Source organism: Gallinula chloropus (genome assembly GCF_964237585.1).
Source record: "Gallinula chloropus genome assembly, chromosome: 18".
In the NCBI taxonomy this organism is placed as follows: domain Eukaryota; kingdom Metazoa; phylum Chordata; class Aves; order Gruiformes; family Rallidae; genus Gallinula; species Gallinula chloropus.
In genome coordinates this window covers 3,462,771-3,481,128 of record NC_140103.1, presented here as the reverse complement: position 1 = coordinate 3,481,128, position 18,358 = coordinate 3,462,771, and the positions used below count along the sequence as shown (strand labels likewise).

Genomic DNA, 18,358 nt, shown 5'->3' with positions numbered 1-18,358 from the left:
GGCTATCAAAACCTCCCAGTGTGAAGACCAAACCAAAATGAATCTGTGATCCCAGAGAATGCCACTTACCTGAGGAAAAAGCAGAACACGATGGGTGCAGCACTGCACAAGAGATATACAAGAGCTTGTGGAAGGCGAATACACCTTCACATCCAACCAGCACAATCAATTCCATCTTAAAAAGTAAAACAGACTTATATAAAAAAAATAAATATGCAAGAACAGCGCAATAAACATAGGCAAGGGGGTGCTTTTAATTTTTATATGTCAGGAAAGCACAGGGATTAGGATTTCTACCCCCTAACACGGCCACCTTAAAGGAAGGTTTCAGAACAGGGAGAAAACTCCTTTTTCCTGCCGTTGTAATACACCTGTTTCCAGATAGCAATTCTAATTATGTCCCATTAATTTCAACAGCCTCTTCAAAGCTGACACTCTTCCTGGCATTGGGAGAAGAAACATAGCATTAAAGTCTCATTAGTTGGAAAGAAAGAGCAAATATTTACCGCCGTTCAGTTCATTGCAGAAGGCTGCTACAAGGTAGCATGAGTGATTTACCGCTTTCATTATTCAAGTTAAATAAATCTCCTCCTTTCCAAGCTATTGAATATAGACTTAGGCTGGCAGAGTGGATTACATTTGATCTATGTACCATGACAAGTACTGAAAATTGTGGGCTTCATTGCTATATTCACCCACTCCTTCCTGAACAGAGGAAGAAAGTGTCAATACAGAGAGCAGCCTTTGCTCTGTTCCTCCAGCATAAGAAAGCACAAAGCAGCTCCGGAGATATAATGAGTATACAGTCTGACACCATGGAAACCAAGATAAACTCCTTTTAACTCTTTCCACTAGCCTTCAGGGTGTGGCATGAGACAACGATTTGCCTATTCATGAACATTTTATTTGCATATATCATAGTCAGTGACAGGCTGGCATTAACGCTAACAGAGGCCTTTTTTTATTAAATTGTTTTAAATCTTAATCACCGTGGAAGCAAACTGCCTATCTGATTCAATCTGGTTTCTGTAGATTTGAAAATGAAAGTATTTAAACACACTGTTACTACTTCAGAAGAATGAAAGGGTGAGTTTCCTGCCTCGCTCTGTAGATGGGCATCTCTGATACCAACCCACAGTTTTCACTCTGGGTTTCTTTCACACAGTTTGGAAGGCTGATGAGTGTGTTGGAAGGAGTTGGACAATGTTTAAAAGGTTCTGCTTTTTACTGGGATTTCTGTTATCACTTTATCACAGCCTGCTAGCCTCCCCACGCCACACCCAAACACAAATCAAACCACCATGGAAAAAGAAAAATCTGAAAAGTTAAACCCCATTGTTTTCAGCCACTGCTCAAAGTACACTGGAGCTGTCTTGGGTGTTCTACAGCCAGCTTCACCTATGGACTTGTCTTCAGTAGAACCAGGGAGACACTCCACCCAAACAAACCCCTTAAACTTACTTGCTGTGAGTTTAGCATTTTGACCCTAGGAAGAACAACCTTGTTTCATACCATCACTCTAGCACCAGGAGGTGTCACCACAACCATCACTTAAATTGAAAACCAAAGGCTTGAGTTTCTGGCAAGTTTTTTCCAGGAAATTTAGAAACAAAAAACCACAATAACGAAGAAAAGTTTTATTTGACTTGTAATGCCCACATCCTAAGATTAAAGGTATTACCAAAAAAAAAAAACAACAGGGAAAACAAAAAGCTGCAAAGAAAAAGAAAGCAGCAAAACAAGAACAATTTGTACACCTTTAGGAAATAAAGAAAAATGAAACAGGCACAAGTTTACATTCGTTAGATTCAGATATGGCAGAGGAATGTTCTACTGCAGAGGGGTAAATAAAATCCTGCTTCCCCACCTCCTTGTATGAGACAGCACAAGTCGTGCTCTTCAAAGCCACACTGATCACATAGATACAACAAGGCAGATTTCCTCTCTTTCATTAATGTATTTGTGCTTTAGAGATCATAAAGACCCTCCTGGAGCCATCTGGTGCAGTCTCTACAAAGATACTAAAGTACTGAGTATGTACTTTAACCACTGGCGAAGCTTGTTACAACTTCCACCTAAAAACTGAGAGTCATGCATATTTGAAATTCTGTCTAAGCATCAGAAACTACTGAAGGATTTTGTTTCATAGCTGCTAAGCCATTTTAAATCCCCATCAGGGTTAAAATCGTGCAAAGTGTCAGCCCAGAATGATTTAACCCCTTGAGAATAAGGCTTTATTATAAGAGAGGCAAATATCTTATCTCTAGAGATTCTACCCGAATACGTATCTCATCTGCTACTAATACTGAAGAGTTTCTGAGCACCCTTCAGAGGCTGCAAACACTTCACTTCTGCCTTTCATCTCAAGCTACGCTGGGATTGAGGAGGGAGACAGAGCAGCAAAGACACAGCAGGGGAAAGAGGCTGTAGAGAAGTTTAACATCCTCCCCAGTAATGGGAAAATCGGTTCATCTCAGCCAAGGTCCTCGGTTGTTGCAGGAGCAAATTAGTGTTGGCAGGTGGAGGGGGAGAACTCAACCTTCAAGAAGCTGTGGATGTTCTTGGAGAAGATCCCTCTTTACCTTCCCTGGGAGGGCAGCGTACCCCACGTGCAGTAACAGCTAAGGGAAAGCATAAAGCTGTAATAAAACTAGGTGGGGAGGGTGGTTCCCCTCTCCCCCCCATTGGATTGATTAAGAATTTACAATTTCTTAGCTTAAAAAAGCCACAGTGCAAGTTAGTGTTTGCTTCATGGGGACCCTGTTTTGGTATTCTCACCTACCAGGATGTGAAAAGATCAAAATCAACAGCCAGTGTTCTTGTCTGCACACAGAGCAGGCAGGCAGACCGAGCACCGAGACCAGAAGACACTCAAAATACTAAATAAATACACATAAAACAGCTCTAAAACCCTGAAATTAAACAGCATTGATCGTTTAGAATTACAATCTACCTTATTACAATAATCTTCACATTTTAGCATCTTTTTAACCACTACACAGAACTGCTGAAGTTACTCTTCCTTCTAAACCAGCCGCAGGGAGAGCACACACCACTGTCAACAGCCACTGGGTTCTGCCAGGGGACTTGCTGTCAGAATACACCGTGCTTTCAGGTCACAGTTTACACAGAGCCGGTGTGCCATGCTACCACATCATCATCCTCTGGTTCTTCTCTCACTGCACGCTGCCAGGAGCAAGGCACCTCAGAGCCCTGCCCTAGTTCCAGCTGCTGTCTTTTAAACCCTTCTCCTACCAGTGTATTCCCTGCAGCCTCACTGGGGTCAGCTGCTCGGCACCTCTGCCTGGTTTATGGCATTAATCTGGGCTGTGGGATAAGCCACATCAGTCTGATGTGCTTCCACAGCAGCAGATGTTACGTGCTCTACACTTACCCTCTTGCAAGCATCTTGTGAGCATTTATCTGCTCCTTTTACATCCTCCTGTTTACTTTTTTTCCCTGCTTACTTCCTTCCTGCTTTTACCAGCAGAATCCATGAGATAGCTGAAGAGGAAGAAGACATTTGTACTCTCCAAGCCCATGCACTGACTTCCTACTCACATGGAAAGTCCAGATTCTTACTTTTTTTAACTTCCCTTGCCAAAATATGGCTAGTTAGCACCTACACCTTTTACCTGGAACAGACAGAAGGGATAACCAGTCAGTCTGGAGAAAAAAAACAAACAGTGAAGGCTATGTTTTTGTGAAAGTCCTCATTTTCTTCTCCCTGAAGAACTCCAAATTCCAAGGCCAGGGTTTGGGGCTGAACCAGAAGACAGCATAAGCTGCACCCTCAGCCCTCACCAAGGATGCAGCACATCACAGCAAACCTCAGACAAAGGGCAGGGCTGCCTCAAGCCCAACACTCTGCACTGCCCCATCCTACCCTAGTACCAAACGCAGGCACGTCCCAAAGCAGCCAGATCTCCAGTGCCAGCTGTGCAGTCAGCATCACACCGTGTGATAAGAGCCTGCCCCAGCACTACGAGCTCTCACACACACATGCATTTGAGCTACACCCACAACTACACTGGTTCTCAGGTTTCTCAGACTATTAAGAGTCGTTTCCTCTCTAGCAGCATGATCCCAGCTCTGCAGCTACCTGCACACAGAACCCCTTCTGTACATGACGTCCGACATCTGTACCTCACTACCTTGTGTGTAACAGGAACAGGCACCACACTATACCAGTTCCCTCTGCTTGTGTACACCCCACACCTCCTCCCCAGAAAACAACCTGCTGCTGGCTCATTCTGAACTACAGCAAGGCACTTTGATGGCTGTTAAAAGACTTCATGCACGCACAGGCAGGATGCAGATCCACCCCCTCCTCACACTAACTCGCTTTAGGGGCAAACATAGACCTCAGCAACCTCCTAAGTGAGGATGACCACAGCACAGAGCCCATCATTTGGCCTGCAAAGAGCAGCAAAGGAACGGACTGACTTCCTTAGAGCTTCACTCTGATTACCAAAGTCTGCATTTCACTTCAGTGCTTTACAGAAGTATTTCTTCCTCCCTGGGAAAGAAAGCTTTGCTAGTCACATCGTGCACCTTAACACAGGTAAGGTAAAATCAGCAACAGTGTCTGTAGAAACACAGTAGAGAACAAACAATAATAAAAATCCCAAAGCAAACAAGCCTCCTTGAGAAGCTAAGGGTCAAGTGCAGAATTTGCCAATGATGTTCCTGCTCCCACACACAATGGTAAACATCAGGGATCACCTCCCAGAACACACACAGGCGAAACGGGTACATACGTTGCCCTATCCAAGAGAACTGGGCAAAAATCTGGGCCCAGGCAGTTTGTGGTTTGTATGACACATTAAAAAGAATAATAATAAAAAGAACAGGAAGGTGGAACAAATAAGAAATTCAAACCATAAGCTGGCAAGTGGTCCTGGATCCATCCCAGCATACACTACTGGCTACAAAAAAGCAGAAGGTCCCACCAGGATGCTGTGTGTTGAGATAGTCTTGCTGCTGCCATTGAGCACTGCAGGTAGTTTTATCCGTCTCTGGGAGGAAAAAAAGGTCCTTGTACAAAACTGTTTTCCTCCCCTGACATCAGATGAGCTCCTTCAGTGGCTCGTTGTCAGCAGGAAGCATGCCGTTCATCTCAGGGGCAGTCTCGGTGCCCAGATATCCCAAGAGGATCTCGCTGCGCCGCCGCGACAGCTGCAGAATGTCTTCTGCCAGAGACTGCACTGTTGTGTATCTCACGTTGTCCAAGTCAAACATGTCCTTCAGATACTGCACTATCTGGTGCTGAGAAGACAAAAGGAAGGTTTGCTGTAAAGAAACAACGTCCCACCTGCCAATATCAGCTCCCTAGACAGCAGCAAGCGGACAGCCTGTAAGGAACTGTGCAGATCCAAGCGGAGATCTGCTTTAGGCTGGGAGTTACTTTTGTGGCTAGATCCCCTCACGCCTCTGAAACAGGACAGCAGAGCTCCTGAAGTCAGGAGGGCAATATCCATGCAAGCAAGCAGTTAATTAATGCAACACAGCCTCTCATGAGATTATCCACAAGAAGAAGGGGACTTAGGCTTCGAGATCAAATGCATAACTTGTTAAGATGCCACGTTCTCTTAGATAACATCTTTCAGCATATGCACCCATAATCTCCTCCAATACTGATGGTATAAATTGATCTCATCAAACATTTTTGTTATCAGCTATGGAAAATCATGCTGGGAATTCTTATCAAGCTGAATCCAGCAATCTGCATCTCCAAACCAATGGTTTCTGGAAGCCTTTTGTACAGAGCCAGCTTTCTTAATGCCACATCCGTCATCAAACACACACCTGCAACTTTATGCCAGAAGACAGCAGGAGTCCCACAGAGACTAGGTATGGAAAAGCCATCTTACCTTGAAGAAAGTACAGACTTCAGATAGCTGCTGCTTGGGCCCCAGAAAACCGAAGGCTAGAACAGGACTGACATGCTCCGATACGGAGTAGAAATGAGAGATAAAACCATCTGGTACCTGCCACAGGGAAGGGAAGAATTGGTTGGTCTTGGTTCTCATACAGAATTAGCAGCTTATTCCATATCAACTACTAAATTCTGTGCCAGAAAGCACGGTGCTTTGCTCACTCAAGAGCTACTTAAGAGCATCTCTTCCTGCAGAACTACATTCATCTTTCAGATCCCTTGAAGGACAACTAGAGCTTTCTATCTTCATGTTTCTAAACTACTATTGCAGGAGGAAAATAACCAGAAGAAAATGAAAGGCAACCATCAAGCAGTCTTTAGAGACTATTTATAATCTCCAGACCAAGCCAGGAAGAGACATGCAAATACCCACAGCAGAGCTACTGCGTGACAGCAGCGATACAGCTTCCAGCGCTCTGGTTCCCCTGTACTATCTCACAAGGCAAACCCTGGTTGTACCATGTGGGAAATGAGTTGAAAGCTTGCCAGAGGCCACAGACCCCGTGGCAAAACTGGGGTTGTGAAGCTGCGGCTTCCTGTTCCCCAGGTCCATGAACTCATCTGCTGCGATGCTTTAGAAAAACCACAGATTTAAAGGGAACACATCAATAGCCTGCCAGCAGTCAGCGCCGAGAGGCACATGAGCCATTCACTGCGCTGCCAGCAGGGAAGCTACAGTGCAGGAGCAGCCCCTTGCTGCTTGGTGTCTGCAACCATTCCTGTGGTACTGAGAGCTGGGAGAGGCAACACCGGACAGGCAACGTTGGGTTTTGGATCCTCACGTTAAGAAAAGGGGAGAATAAAGTCAAGAGTGATGCAGTAAAACACTGGCATGGTACTGCAGCAGTGATGGCCAGACCCCAGTGCTCTAAAGATCAAAGAATGCAGTTCAGTTCCACCTTAAACCACTTGTTTGGCATGATCTAGGTGTTAACATTGCTGCTTCAAATACAATCAGATCCCTTCCCTTTTAATTAACTTTGCTTACCATCAAAAGCCTCCTTTTTGCTTTCAGAACTGACCAGCAGGCAGTTGCTAAAGCCTGCAATTAACAGAGAGAGACCATCGGTTACTGGGATTACTTTTCAGCAAAAAAGCACTTTACCATCACATTGCTGCCACAGTACCAAAGCAAAGGCCCTTCTGTGCCAACAACTCTAAAATTAAGGACAAAATCTAAGTGAGCTGCAAGCAGATTTGGCTGCTCCAGCCCCATTCCAGGAAAGCCAACGTGTTTTTGAAGGTTGCTAATATGACCCAACCTAGCCCAGAACACAGCCTGCAAGCAGACAGCTGTTAAAAGGTGCCTCCCAACCACCATCCCTTCAGCCCCTGAAACCAGTCAAGACTTAAATACACAGCTGGGGGCCAGGACTAGAGGAAGGAGCTGTTATTTGAGCCTCAGTGTCTGCTGAGGTACCACTAGAATGGATAAACCACCGGCACTTCTCCCTACATTTGATCCTCTTCTCCTCATTCATGAAAACACACGTCATCACCTTTTACAATCTCCATGGCATCGCTGATAAAGGCCTCTAGAGGAATTAAATCTCCTGGAGCCAACCAGATGCTTTCAAAGCTTTCCTATAAACAATTTACATGTACCAGAAGATTGTTATTCAGCCCTTCAGGAAAGCATGGTATTTCTAAAGAGAAATTTCAGCTCAGCCAGGACAGCTGAGGTGATACTCTGTCCTAGGCTTTGGCACTGAGCTCTCAGGCTCAGCACAGGGACCCCCCAGTTAACACACCGTCTCCTTGAAGCTGTCGGAGAGCCATCGGTTGCGCAGCACAGCCAGCACGGAGGAGGGTGGGTTCTCCAGATCCTCAAAAGCATCCATGAGGATGAAATCCAGCACAATATCAAAGAAACTCATGCACACCACCTGCCAGAGAGCAGAACAGTCTGTAAAGGAAATGGGTTTCTAAAAAAAAACAAGGAGATGGACTTAACCAAGCAGGAGGACTGAACTGTGTACGCTCAGTTCACAGCTCCTAGAGAGGAGCTGGCTGTGAGACTGATTAATCCTGCAGCCAGGAAAAGCCCAGCCAAAAGGCAAACAAATTTTACAGAGCTACAGACAGTAGTTTGTGGCCTCTAGAAAAAGTTGGGATTTTGAGTTGGAGTTCTGGGTTTGTATTGTTTCAACCACTATAGTGCTGACACTGCTGAAGGAAAGACTTGCCATGAAATTTAAACACCCCAACATCCAATCTTCCTCTGCCCTCCCCAAAATGCCTACACATTCGTTATCCTCCAACCCCTCTGCAGCTTCCTAGAGAGAACATCTTTACCAACCCCTCTTCCCTCCAGCTCCTGCTGTGTGGTCGGCCAGGTCTCTTGCTTCAGTGCATAATGCAGCATCTCCTCGTAGCTTTCCAGGAAAGCTTTGGGATTCTGGCAGAGAAACAAAACACTTCAGAAGGTACAACAGTTGTGGGCACATCTCACCAAAGTTTGAGCCAATGTCAACATCACTGCCTAAGACTGGCTGAAGTTTTAGCCAGAATGCTTTTTGTGTGGACAGAGGGAATTTATCTCTGAGAGGTGTGGATGGCCCCAGGTTCAGCTGTGGCTCAAAGCACTTCCCTCAGGGAAGCAGCTAGAGACACCAGTGAGCAAACCAAGCCAGTAAGGGACTAATGCTCTGCAAGCAAGGATCCTGTTTAGGGGATGCCCAGTGACTAAGGCAGTGATCTGAGAGCTTATTGTGGTTGGTGCAAAGGTCAGATTCTCTTTTCCCTTCCCTATGTTCCTTGAGATGACCCATCACTGATGCATAGCCTGTACCCCCTGTTCGCTCCAGTGAGGCACAGTATCAAAGTGTGCACAGGAGCTGCACAAAGTTGTTCTTTTGAGAGAATTTGGTTAAATGAGATTAAAAGCACAGGCATTTTATTTCTCTCAGTAGCCACCAGCATAGAGATAAAGTGTTCTCCTTCCAAGACATTGGAAGGAACTCTGGGATGAGATGAAGGAACAAGAGCTCACAAGGCACAACTGCAAGTTTGTTACATAAACTTCCTACCTTTTCAGCCTTTGTCATCAGTCCTATCACCATTTGCTTCCCCACCTCCCCAAAAAACAGTTGATTGCTTTCATCCTCCAGCAGCTCCTGCAAAGGGAACACAAGGGGTCTCCTGTGAGTGCCTATGCCCACACGAATTCTGAGTTGGGAGGGGGGAAAAAAAGGACAAGATACAAAGCAGCACAATGCTGCATACACCAGTATCATTAACCTTCAATACGCTGGAGTCTAGAAAACAAAGCTGCTCTCTCCAGGAAATGAGTTTAAAATTAGGCTGAAAGACTGGAAGTGCCAAGAATGGAGCATGGGAGAGACAGAGCACAAAAGCTGCTGTTCAGGCTCTAGACAGACATTGCCAGGATGCAGATCACAGTATGGAGAAGGAAACCTTGCTCCTCCACTTCAGAGGTTTGACTCCAGCCCAGTGAAAAGCTCCTAAGTGGGAGCAGCAGCTCCGAAATCACCAAACCTTCACTTCCCAGAACTAAACCCCTGCCAGTGGCCATGTAACCACCACTCAAGCTGGGCACGGGGACCAGGGGACCCTCTCCAAATCGAAGGGATCGGGACAGGTTTACAGAGTTAAGCAAGGAGCTGCTTCTGCTTTTCCTTGCTCCAGAGGGGCAAAGACTTTACTCATGCACTGAGGAGAAGGTGCTGTTGGCAGCAGCGTGCCCGGAGCTGCCCTCACCTGGAAGGCCTGCCTGACGCAATGCAGCTTCGCGAGGAAATCCTGGTCGCTGTAGCAGCCAAGGAGCTCTGTCCTAGAGGGAAAGGGCAAGGACTGCATAAGTTCCAGCTCTCCTGATGCCTGCATTCCCAACAGCTATGCCCCACTGAAAAAAAAACCCTAACTAATTCCCAGACTGTGTGTAGGAGAGAGCACTGATGGCATTCCCTCTGCACAGGGTACCACAGCCCTGCTGCAAAGGCTGTCACAGCACAGGACCATGCCAGGCAGCCACACAGGACAGGCACATTTCTTATCACTAAATTACCCTTTCCCAACACACACCCTGAAATCTGGGCTTAGTTCCCTGGGAAGTCCAAACCAGCAAGAAGGATGCTAAGAGTTTCCATGCCCAGAGGATTATTCTGGTTACAGGGTTGCTCAGAACCAAGCGATGTGTTCACACAGCTCAGAGCAGCCTCCACACAAAGACCCACAACCCCAGCTGGGCCTTTACCTCAGCGTCCGGCACGCGACTTTCCCTTCTTTCACTAACTGCAGAGCTTCTTCATACGCTGCCACAGGCTTGGAGAGGTGGAAGGGTATATCTTCAAAGTGGAGAGAGTCAAAGAGCTGCAGAGGCAGCAAGTGCACAGGAAGAACAAATGGATCTCGTTAAATATTTGCAAACACTTGGAGGCTGCATGCAAGCAGGATGTGCCACCTTCAGCTAGCGAGTTATTTCATGCAAAGCTACTTCTTTCCCCACCAGTTTCAAAGCTGTCTCAGCTCTGACACACACACACAGCTCAATATGCCCTAAAATTCATACAACTGAGCCACCCTACTTGAGATTTACAGTACTTTCCCAGCTGTTACGGCATGTAGATAGGAAGATGACATGGAAACGCTGGTTGGAAGGGGCTGCACCATGACCCTAAGGAAACAGCTCTTCCAGGAACCTCCCAACTTGGACTGTTGCTCCATGTTGTATCACTTTTCTCTACCAAGATAAGTTTGGCTCCACTGCATGGCTCCCTTCCAAGCACCTGCACTGCTACACACAGCTGAAACTTAAGTCACCTCTGCTGCAGAGAAGAAGGAGTCCTCAGAAACTGAGCTGTCTTCATCATCTGTCCGAAGCCTCAATGATCCATCGGTCAATGGAAGCATCAAAGTCTTCTCTGGAGGAGAGGAAGAAGTTGTATGTGTTGGAGTTTATGGACTCTCAGCCACTGTGCTCTCCCTCCAAACCCCCAAACAGCACTTCATCACCTAGCTTACAGGAAAAACCCATCAAATCAGAAAAGAAACTGGTCTTCTAAAGCATTTCAAACCCACTGCCATACCCAGATCCAGCAGCATGCTGTCTGACGGGAGCGAAGACCCGAACTCTTCCTGGAGGTGGTAGGCTCGGTGCAAGAGGGACTCCAGCTTCTCAGCAAACTCCCTTTTCTGGGACTCCTCCTTGAACACACAGAAATGCCACCCTTAGTTAGACAGCTGGGCAGGGACAGATTGACAGCACAGATATGGGAAGAAATTTTCAGTAAAATGGTTTTTTTTTCAGATTAAATAATTTTAAAAAAAGGAAAAAAAGTCAGGACACATTAATCCTACAATGCAGCTAATAACAGAGGGGAAGGGAAGCTTCTACACCACCTATTCTGGCTTTTTAGCTTTACAATTTTGTTTTCCTGTTAAAAAAAGGAAGAACAGATTTAAGAACTTTAATCTGCCATCCAGAAAACCGGGTATTTTAATGAGTTACAGATTACTTAATTCTCCTGACTCGTAAATTCAGCCTTATATCAAGAGAATGTCACATCAGAAACCCTGTACTGAATCCCATGGAGCATCCAGAACTGGATAACAGAGTAACAGTCCTCAAGTTAAGGTGCTGGGTGTAAGCAAAGTTTGCTGTAAGCAGCACGGGGAGGGTAAGAGGGGGAGAAAGAAAAAAAATAAGACTTACACTGCATCTTGCCTTCATGCCCCTGTGTCTGCATGAGTATCTCACCCAGAAGGCAGAAGCATTAACAAGAAGCATGAAATCTGTTTTGATAACCAATCAACTGGTTTTGTGTCAGTTTTAGAAATGCTGCAGGGCTCTTCAAGGAGAGACAAACCCAAGAGGATCCAGATTTGACTTGGATAAATATTATCCACCCCAAGACACAAATATCCCACATACTTACAACACCAGGCCCTGTTTGTAAGAAGCTGGGAACACTTTTTGCCAGCAAGAACTCCTGGAGAGTTGGCAGTTTAAGCTCCTTTCACAGTCCTGAGCTACAGCTGCTCTCTCCAGCTTTGTGACTGTCACTGACCCTTTCTAGTTTGGATGTCCTCTTAGCAGAGGTCTTCCCTGCAGAGTCCTCAAGTTCAAGACAAGGTGTTGTCCCAAAATACTTGTTTCTGTAGCTGTAGGCTGAACATGTTACACATCTCCCTGACCCATTTGCTCAGTGAGCAGGGGCATACTTAGCTCCTACCAAGTTACCACTTCACTTTACTCGTTAACACATGCAGGGACCTGGCCTCTGCTCCTCCACTCAGCTTCCCAGGATGTGATAGTGACCACCAAGACTTTCAAACATGTTTCAAAGTTACAGACACAACATTGACAGGGGAAAAAAAGCTCTTTCTCTCTGGTGCTGAGCTGTTACAGCCTTTTCCTACCACAGCCTCTGCTGCTGGAGGACTTGTACAACAGTGACTGACAGGATGCTGGAAGGTGGGTAGAAAAGCTGAGGGATGAGGGGGCGAGACTTATTAAAAAGAAGAAGAAATTAAAAACACCCACTCACATTGCATAAGGAAGCCAGAGATATAGACAGCTCTTTAAACAGAGTCTAGCCCAACTCTGCCCTTAATTTGGTCTTCTTTTAACCTCCTAATTACCACTTCCAGCAACCAGGCTGGTCTTGCAGCATTGTTCCTCAGCTGGTAAATGCAAGGGAAAAGCGGAGACCTACCTCTGAGATGTTCTCAGACAGGCTCTCTTGCTGTTTCTTGCTGTCCCAGGGCACAGGGGTGCTGGTACTAGCACTGTCCCTCTGCCTGATGGTCAGTGCCTGCTCCCACTTCTGCAGGGCCTCCTCAAACAGCTCCATGCCTGGCAATGCAACCAAATACAAGCCATGAGAGTCCCAGGCCACTTAGGAGCAAAGTGATACAGTGTGAGTCTTTGCATGCTCAGACAATCCAGTGAAGAAAGAAGCTTCTTCCCAACTGATAAGAAACCATAAATGTATGCTATTTCTCTCCCTTTTACGTGTGGGTTAATTGGGATTAGAGGTGAAGGAGAACATCCCAAAACTGGTTCAAACATCAGCCACGTTACTTCCAAAATACTGATGCCCACACAAGGTGAGCCCCTTGCTCCCAGAACAGCATTCTGGAAGCAAACTGCTCACTGAGAAAACAAATTACTTAGGAACAGATGGGATTTTTATAACAAGTGGCTGAGTTTAAGTTGGAAAGGGGAGAGTGCTTCCTACCAGAGCTCTACGCTGGGCTGCTGATGCTCTGCACCAGTTTACACCCTCTTTTTGCTCTCAGTGATAAACAACCCCCCCATGGGTGATGTCACCCTCATGCTTGTTTACCTTGAACATAGAGGCTTTCTGCACTGGAATCACCAATGGCTCCAGCATCCCCCACTGCCTGGGCTTCCCACATCCCTGCTGATGCTGGTGTTGGACTCGAAGAGTTGACCACAACCATCTGCAGGAAAGCAGCAGAGAGCAGCAAACACCTCCTGAATTGTCTCCAAAGGTAGCAGCATGAACACCACACACACCCCTCCACCAGTTAAATCTGAAGGATAAGCCCTTTCCCTTCCCCACTTATGCTCCCCCTTACTGGTACTCCTTGGCCTGGGGAAGGGGAGGGTATCAAGGGTTACTGGCCTGCTCCCACCTTAGTTGACACTATGCTGCAAACTGCTGATAGCCCCACAGTGCTTAGAGGGGAGGGGAGGTGAGAAGTCATCCCCTTCTCCACCCAGCACCACAGTGGTGTCTTTGAAAACACAGAAAATTGTGTGGGAAACACCTTCTCAACCAATTTACACTGAAGCTTCATTAGGAAATGGCAAGCTGTGCAAGGTGAGCACTGATGGACAGCCCAAGAAAGCGCCAGAGCAATCAGTACAAAGGCACAATGAGTTTGAGAGAGGGTTCACTGCTTACACAAAACCCACTGGAAGCCAGGAGAAGCGACCAGATAGCAGCAAAAATCTAGCTGAGGACTTCAGCCAAGGGGATCCTCACTCTTTGTAACCAAACCTTCTCCTGGGAGGGCTGAGTGCTCAGATCCACACAGCAAGTTGTCACCCTTCTCTAATTTCATGCCAGTGCATAAATGTCTTTTAAAGGGCTGGGTTCAAATGCTACCAGTGACCAGTGTTTTCCTATAGCTTAGAGAAAGATGTCCAAATGTAAGCTGATGCTAGGAAAAAAGCTCCAATAATGGGCTGCCAGATGAGTCCTTGCCCTGCCTCCATTGATTAATCTCTGGGGAATGTTAATGAATCACCTCCAGATCCAGAACTGCAAGTCATGGGTTCCCTGCTGCTGACTTATTTACTAGACAGCAAAGAGGAGCCCCAGGAAGCAGAGGAGGGAGCAGGCAGAAGCTGCAGCAGTGCAAAGGATCAGCTGTTTGCCCCTCAAGTAACGTGAGAGCAGTGAGGGCAGTGTCAGGACACTCAGCTGCCACACGGCAGAGGGGGTACAGGACAGACCCCTCTCCCTGTGGATATCCCCTCCCATGCATCAGCAGTGGAAAAAGGAATTTGGATAGATTTCATTGTCTAAAGAGAAACAGACTTCAGCAATGCAAACCCCAGGGAGAAGCCACAGGGGAATTAAGTGGACGTGAGTCCCTGCAGGAGTGGGGAGGCCAGAGCTCCACACAGCTTGGTCCAGATTGACATGTCCCATCATATCCCAGTTACCCCAGGGGAATACTGGTGCAGGGCTGCATTCCCAGTGCTGTACACCCAGTGCTGTGCCGGCACTGCCGCCTGCTGGAGACACACTGTGGCCAACACTGATTTTCTAGTGCTCTGAGAGTACTGAACAGGCTGACACACAACAGCGCCTGTATACACACATTCGGGTGCTGCTGGCCAGCAGCTCCTTTCAGAGGGGTGACTCCTGCTCCCCACTCCTGCCCCAGCATTGCCAAGCAGCCTCTGAGGCTGGGTGCTGTGGGGGGTGACACCAATGGGGTGTTTTGCTGTGGGTCACAGAGCACGAAGCTGCAGAGGTTCACTTCTGCTGCACACTGCTCCAACAGCAGCAGGAGCAGCTTTGAGCAATGGGGATATAAAACAGGTCTTAAACCCACAAACACTGCCCAGTCCTTCTGTGCTTGGTCTGACAAGAGGTGGCTGTAATCAGTAATGGCTTCTGCTGCCTGGTCAAGCCTGAATTACCTGTATTTATAGGCTGCATTTGGCTCTGGAGGAGATAGAACTAGGCTGGGTTCCCAAGCTGCACTGTTTCCTGATCAGAGCCATCAGGTTTTGGCAGTTAATTTGGTTTTAATGACCAAGCAGCTTGTGTGCAGCCCCAGCTCAGAAGGGTTGTGCTGGCACAGGGGCCACCCAAATGCCCACCGTGGAGGGAAGTGAACAGTCTCCCCATTGCTCTGAGGCCCAGAGACAACTCAGCTTTGCTCCTGGAGGAGATCACTAAGAGCCCTGAGGAATCACAGCCACGTCCCACACACAAGTCCCTCCTGCAGCCCATTGTTGGCCAAAGAAATGGGGTGTGCCCTGGGGAGCTTGGGCACAGGAAACTCTGCTCTGATTTCATGCAGGCAACCCCAGACACTCACTACAAGGTTAATACCAGGACCCACCCTACAATTATTCCACGACCTGTTCTGATCCAAAAGCTTTGGTGTTGTCCAAGAGCCAGTGAAAGCCCAAGGACACTGTGATCTTGTCACAGGTAGATGCACTCACACCTCCCAGCCCAGCCAAGAATGTCCTTACCGAGGCAAGGCTGTGGGAGGAACTGGAATGTTTGCTGGGCTCGATGGAGGAAATCCCGCTGAGTGTGTCATTGCTCTTGCTGCCAGGACTCTGGACTCTCTTGCTGGAGTATCCTGCAGTTGGGAAGGTCACACAAAAACCACAATTTTAGGCTGGGTTCACTGCAGTTGTGAAAAGGGAAGGGAACATCACCCTGCCAAGTGTGACCAGAGATGGGCACAGCAGCATCCAATACCTAGAATTGAGTCATGGGTCTCCTGTATGCCCTGTTTTGCTCTGAGACACTAAGGGGACCTGAGGCTGAGGAATGAACATTTATTCACCATTTATGGATGGCAAGAGACAAGCACAAGTGGAAAGCATCAAGGAGAAAAGTCCTTCAGCTTCCCTTAGGCCAGGCAGAAGGCAGACCTTGCTCCTTTGAGTTATTATTAATAATGCTTAAAGGTTTTCATGTTTCACAAAACAAATGCTTAATCCCTGAAGTGCTTTGCTGAGGATGTGAGTCAGTCTTACCCCCAATCAGCTGAAGAAGGTACCCCAGGTCCAGGAGCTGCAGCAGGCACTGCCTCCTCCCCAGCCTGGGCCAGCCCACTCCCCATCTGCTACCCAACCTCACTGGTGTGGCTGTGTGCCAGCACCTCTGGGTCAGGCACCGTCACAGCACCACCAAGATCAATACGCAACCAGGTCACCGCCTGCCCCGGGCTGTTGTTATCAGGGGATGGTGTAACAGGCACACAGTCTGTCTGCAGGAGGGGGATGGGAACTGTAAACCTTGCCAGAAACATCACTGACACTTTTTTTTTCCCCCTCACAAAGGCTTTGAGTTCAGGATCTCTCCCTTTTCTCCCTTAGCCCAACGCTCATGGCACCGCACTTCAGGCTCCTAACTTCATTCTGCATGGATACACTAAACCAAAGGCTTTGCTTTCCTCTCCCACCAGCTGCCAGGGACTCCCCAGCACTCCCTGCACACCCAAAATTCCCCAAAGGAAATGGCCAACCACTTCCTTTGGGAGGAGAGGCCAACCTTTCTTCACGGAGGAGACCCTTCTGGTTGGCAGGATGGGCACTGTGATCCCTCCAGGCTTAAAGCCACACTTCTCCGGAGCGATCTGCTTCTTCCGACGCCGACGCCGCTTCAGCTGGTGAGCTGCAAGAGCCAAGGCAACTGTCCCAAGAGCTGTAGCAAACAGCACCTTACGCAGGCCTGGAGAGAGCCGCAGCTGAGAGAAGACAGACTTTAAACACAAAAGATAGGAAAGAGCAACGGTGAAAAAACAATTCCACCACCCTTTTTTACTTTAAAGCAGTTTGAAGCATAGGACACCTGGGCATCCCCCTTCCCACCCCCAAAACACTGCCCTGTGCTACACATGTAAGACTTAGCAGCAGAGAAACTGCAGGGCATCATTAGGACAGAACCTGGAGGACTTGGTCTCAATCCTCATTACCAAAACACTGCAAAATTCACACACAGCCTGTAACAGATGCAATCCAGGTAACCCAACAGATGCAATCCAGGTAACCCAAATTCAGCTCTGAAGCCCTGGAATGCAGCTGAGCGTTATTGCCTCAGGGTCACTCTACTCTAAGTGGGAACTATTACTCCTCTTTAAAACAAAAGGGTTTTTTTAGCACCTTTGATGAAGAGAAAGGTTGGACCTGGGTGTTCTCCCAGGTAGGGATGTGGGGAAGCCCTTCTCTCCCCTCTTCAAGCCCTCCCCCTGAGCAACTCTCTCCCACCAGCCCAAACTCCCTGCACAATTCTCACAAACCTCCAAGCTCCCCATGATCACCCTGTCATGCTCCTGTCCCTCACAACTAACACAGCCAGCCCCCAAAGAGAAATCCCAAGGAACTCAACAGAAAAGCCTTTCCTGCTTGCTGTACCTGCCCAAACGTCGTGTAAACAAACACGGGGATCTCTGCCACGGTCATTGCCAGGGCCTGGATGATGGACATTCCCTCTGTCCTTCTAAATGCCATGTCTGCACAAGGATCTCGGTGCCTCCAGGAGCCAGGAAGGGGAAGGGCACTTGTGGATGCTGCGTGAGCTGCTCACAAAGAAATCCAACTTGTCTCTGACGTCTGGCTCCTGGGGTTGCCCTTCATCCAGCAATCCTCATCCTGCAGGAAGAGGAGAAAAACCAGGTGAGTGAAGGGAACATGTGACCTGTGCCTCCTTGTACTGCACTTCACAAACCACACACCAGGTCACTCGGAGCAGAAAGCTAAAGCCAAGTGAGGGACCTAAAGCATCTTCTCACCAACAGCAGAAATTTGTTTGCTTGTCCCACCAGCCCCAGGAGTCAAGGTCCCCAAACTGCTCTACAGCAGCAGCATCCTTGGACTTGAGAGCTGCTGGAGGCTGGAGGGAGGGAGGAGTAGCTGCATGGAGTGGCTGCACGTGGTTGGAGTGATTTTGTTTGCAGCTCCCATATTAAAAAGAATTCTACCAATAACCACACACACCATGTGCACTGGCATCAGCAAAGCTCACGCTTGGCTTTTCATGCATCAGGAGCCAACAACCAAAGGCTGCTCACCCAGGAGGCTCCAGAGCTGCTTTGAGTTTACGCAGAGCTTTGCTGGCCGTGCTGGGAGCTGGGGAGGAGGGACATGCCTCGTGTCAAGGACAAAGCTACAGAAGAACGTACAGACACCAGGAGAGATGGCCTTTTAAGCGCTACAAAGTTATAAACCCT

At 47.7% G+C, this 18,358-nt stretch overlaps 1 protein-coding gene and 1 long non-coding RNA gene across 3 annotated transcripts; both read right to left on the bottom strand.

Moving 5' to 3' along the window:
- Positions 1-1,622: 1,622 nt before the first annotated feature.
- Positions 1,623-4,952, bottom strand: LOC311198628. The gene is made up of 2 exons (XR_014617707.1): positions 4,882-4,952; positions 1,623-2,621 (listed from the first exon to the last, which is right to left on the bottom strand). It is a non-coding gene; the product is annotated as an uncharacterized lncRNA (long non-coding RNA).
- Positions 4,953-5,067: 115 nt separating this feature from the next.
- MIGA2 (mitoguardin 2) lies at positions 5,068-17,639 on the bottom strand (the record flags this gene model as incomplete). 2 transcript variants are annotated; one of them, XM_084272639.1, is made up of 15 exons in its annotated part: positions 5,068-5,268; positions 5,874-5,990; positions 6,927-6,980; positions 7,690-7,824; positions 8,238-8,336; positions 8,968-9,054; positions 9,659-9,731; positions 10,155-10,270; positions 10,721-10,821; positions 10,987-11,104; positions 12,616-12,755; positions 13,249-13,366; positions 15,648-15,760; positions 16,681-16,891; positions 17,544-17,639. In XM_084272639.1, the coding sequence occupies 15 exons, from the start codon at positions 17,637-17,639 to the stop codon at positions 5,068-5,070; spliced, it is 1,779 nt and encodes a 592-aa protein (XP_084128765.1). The 2 variants fall into 2 exon arrangements, with proteins under 2 accessions (XP_084128765.1, XP_084128766.1); XM_084272640.1 differs by having other exon boundaries at positions 10,987-11,101.
- Between the last annotated feature and the right edge of the window lie 719 nt (positions 17,640-18,358).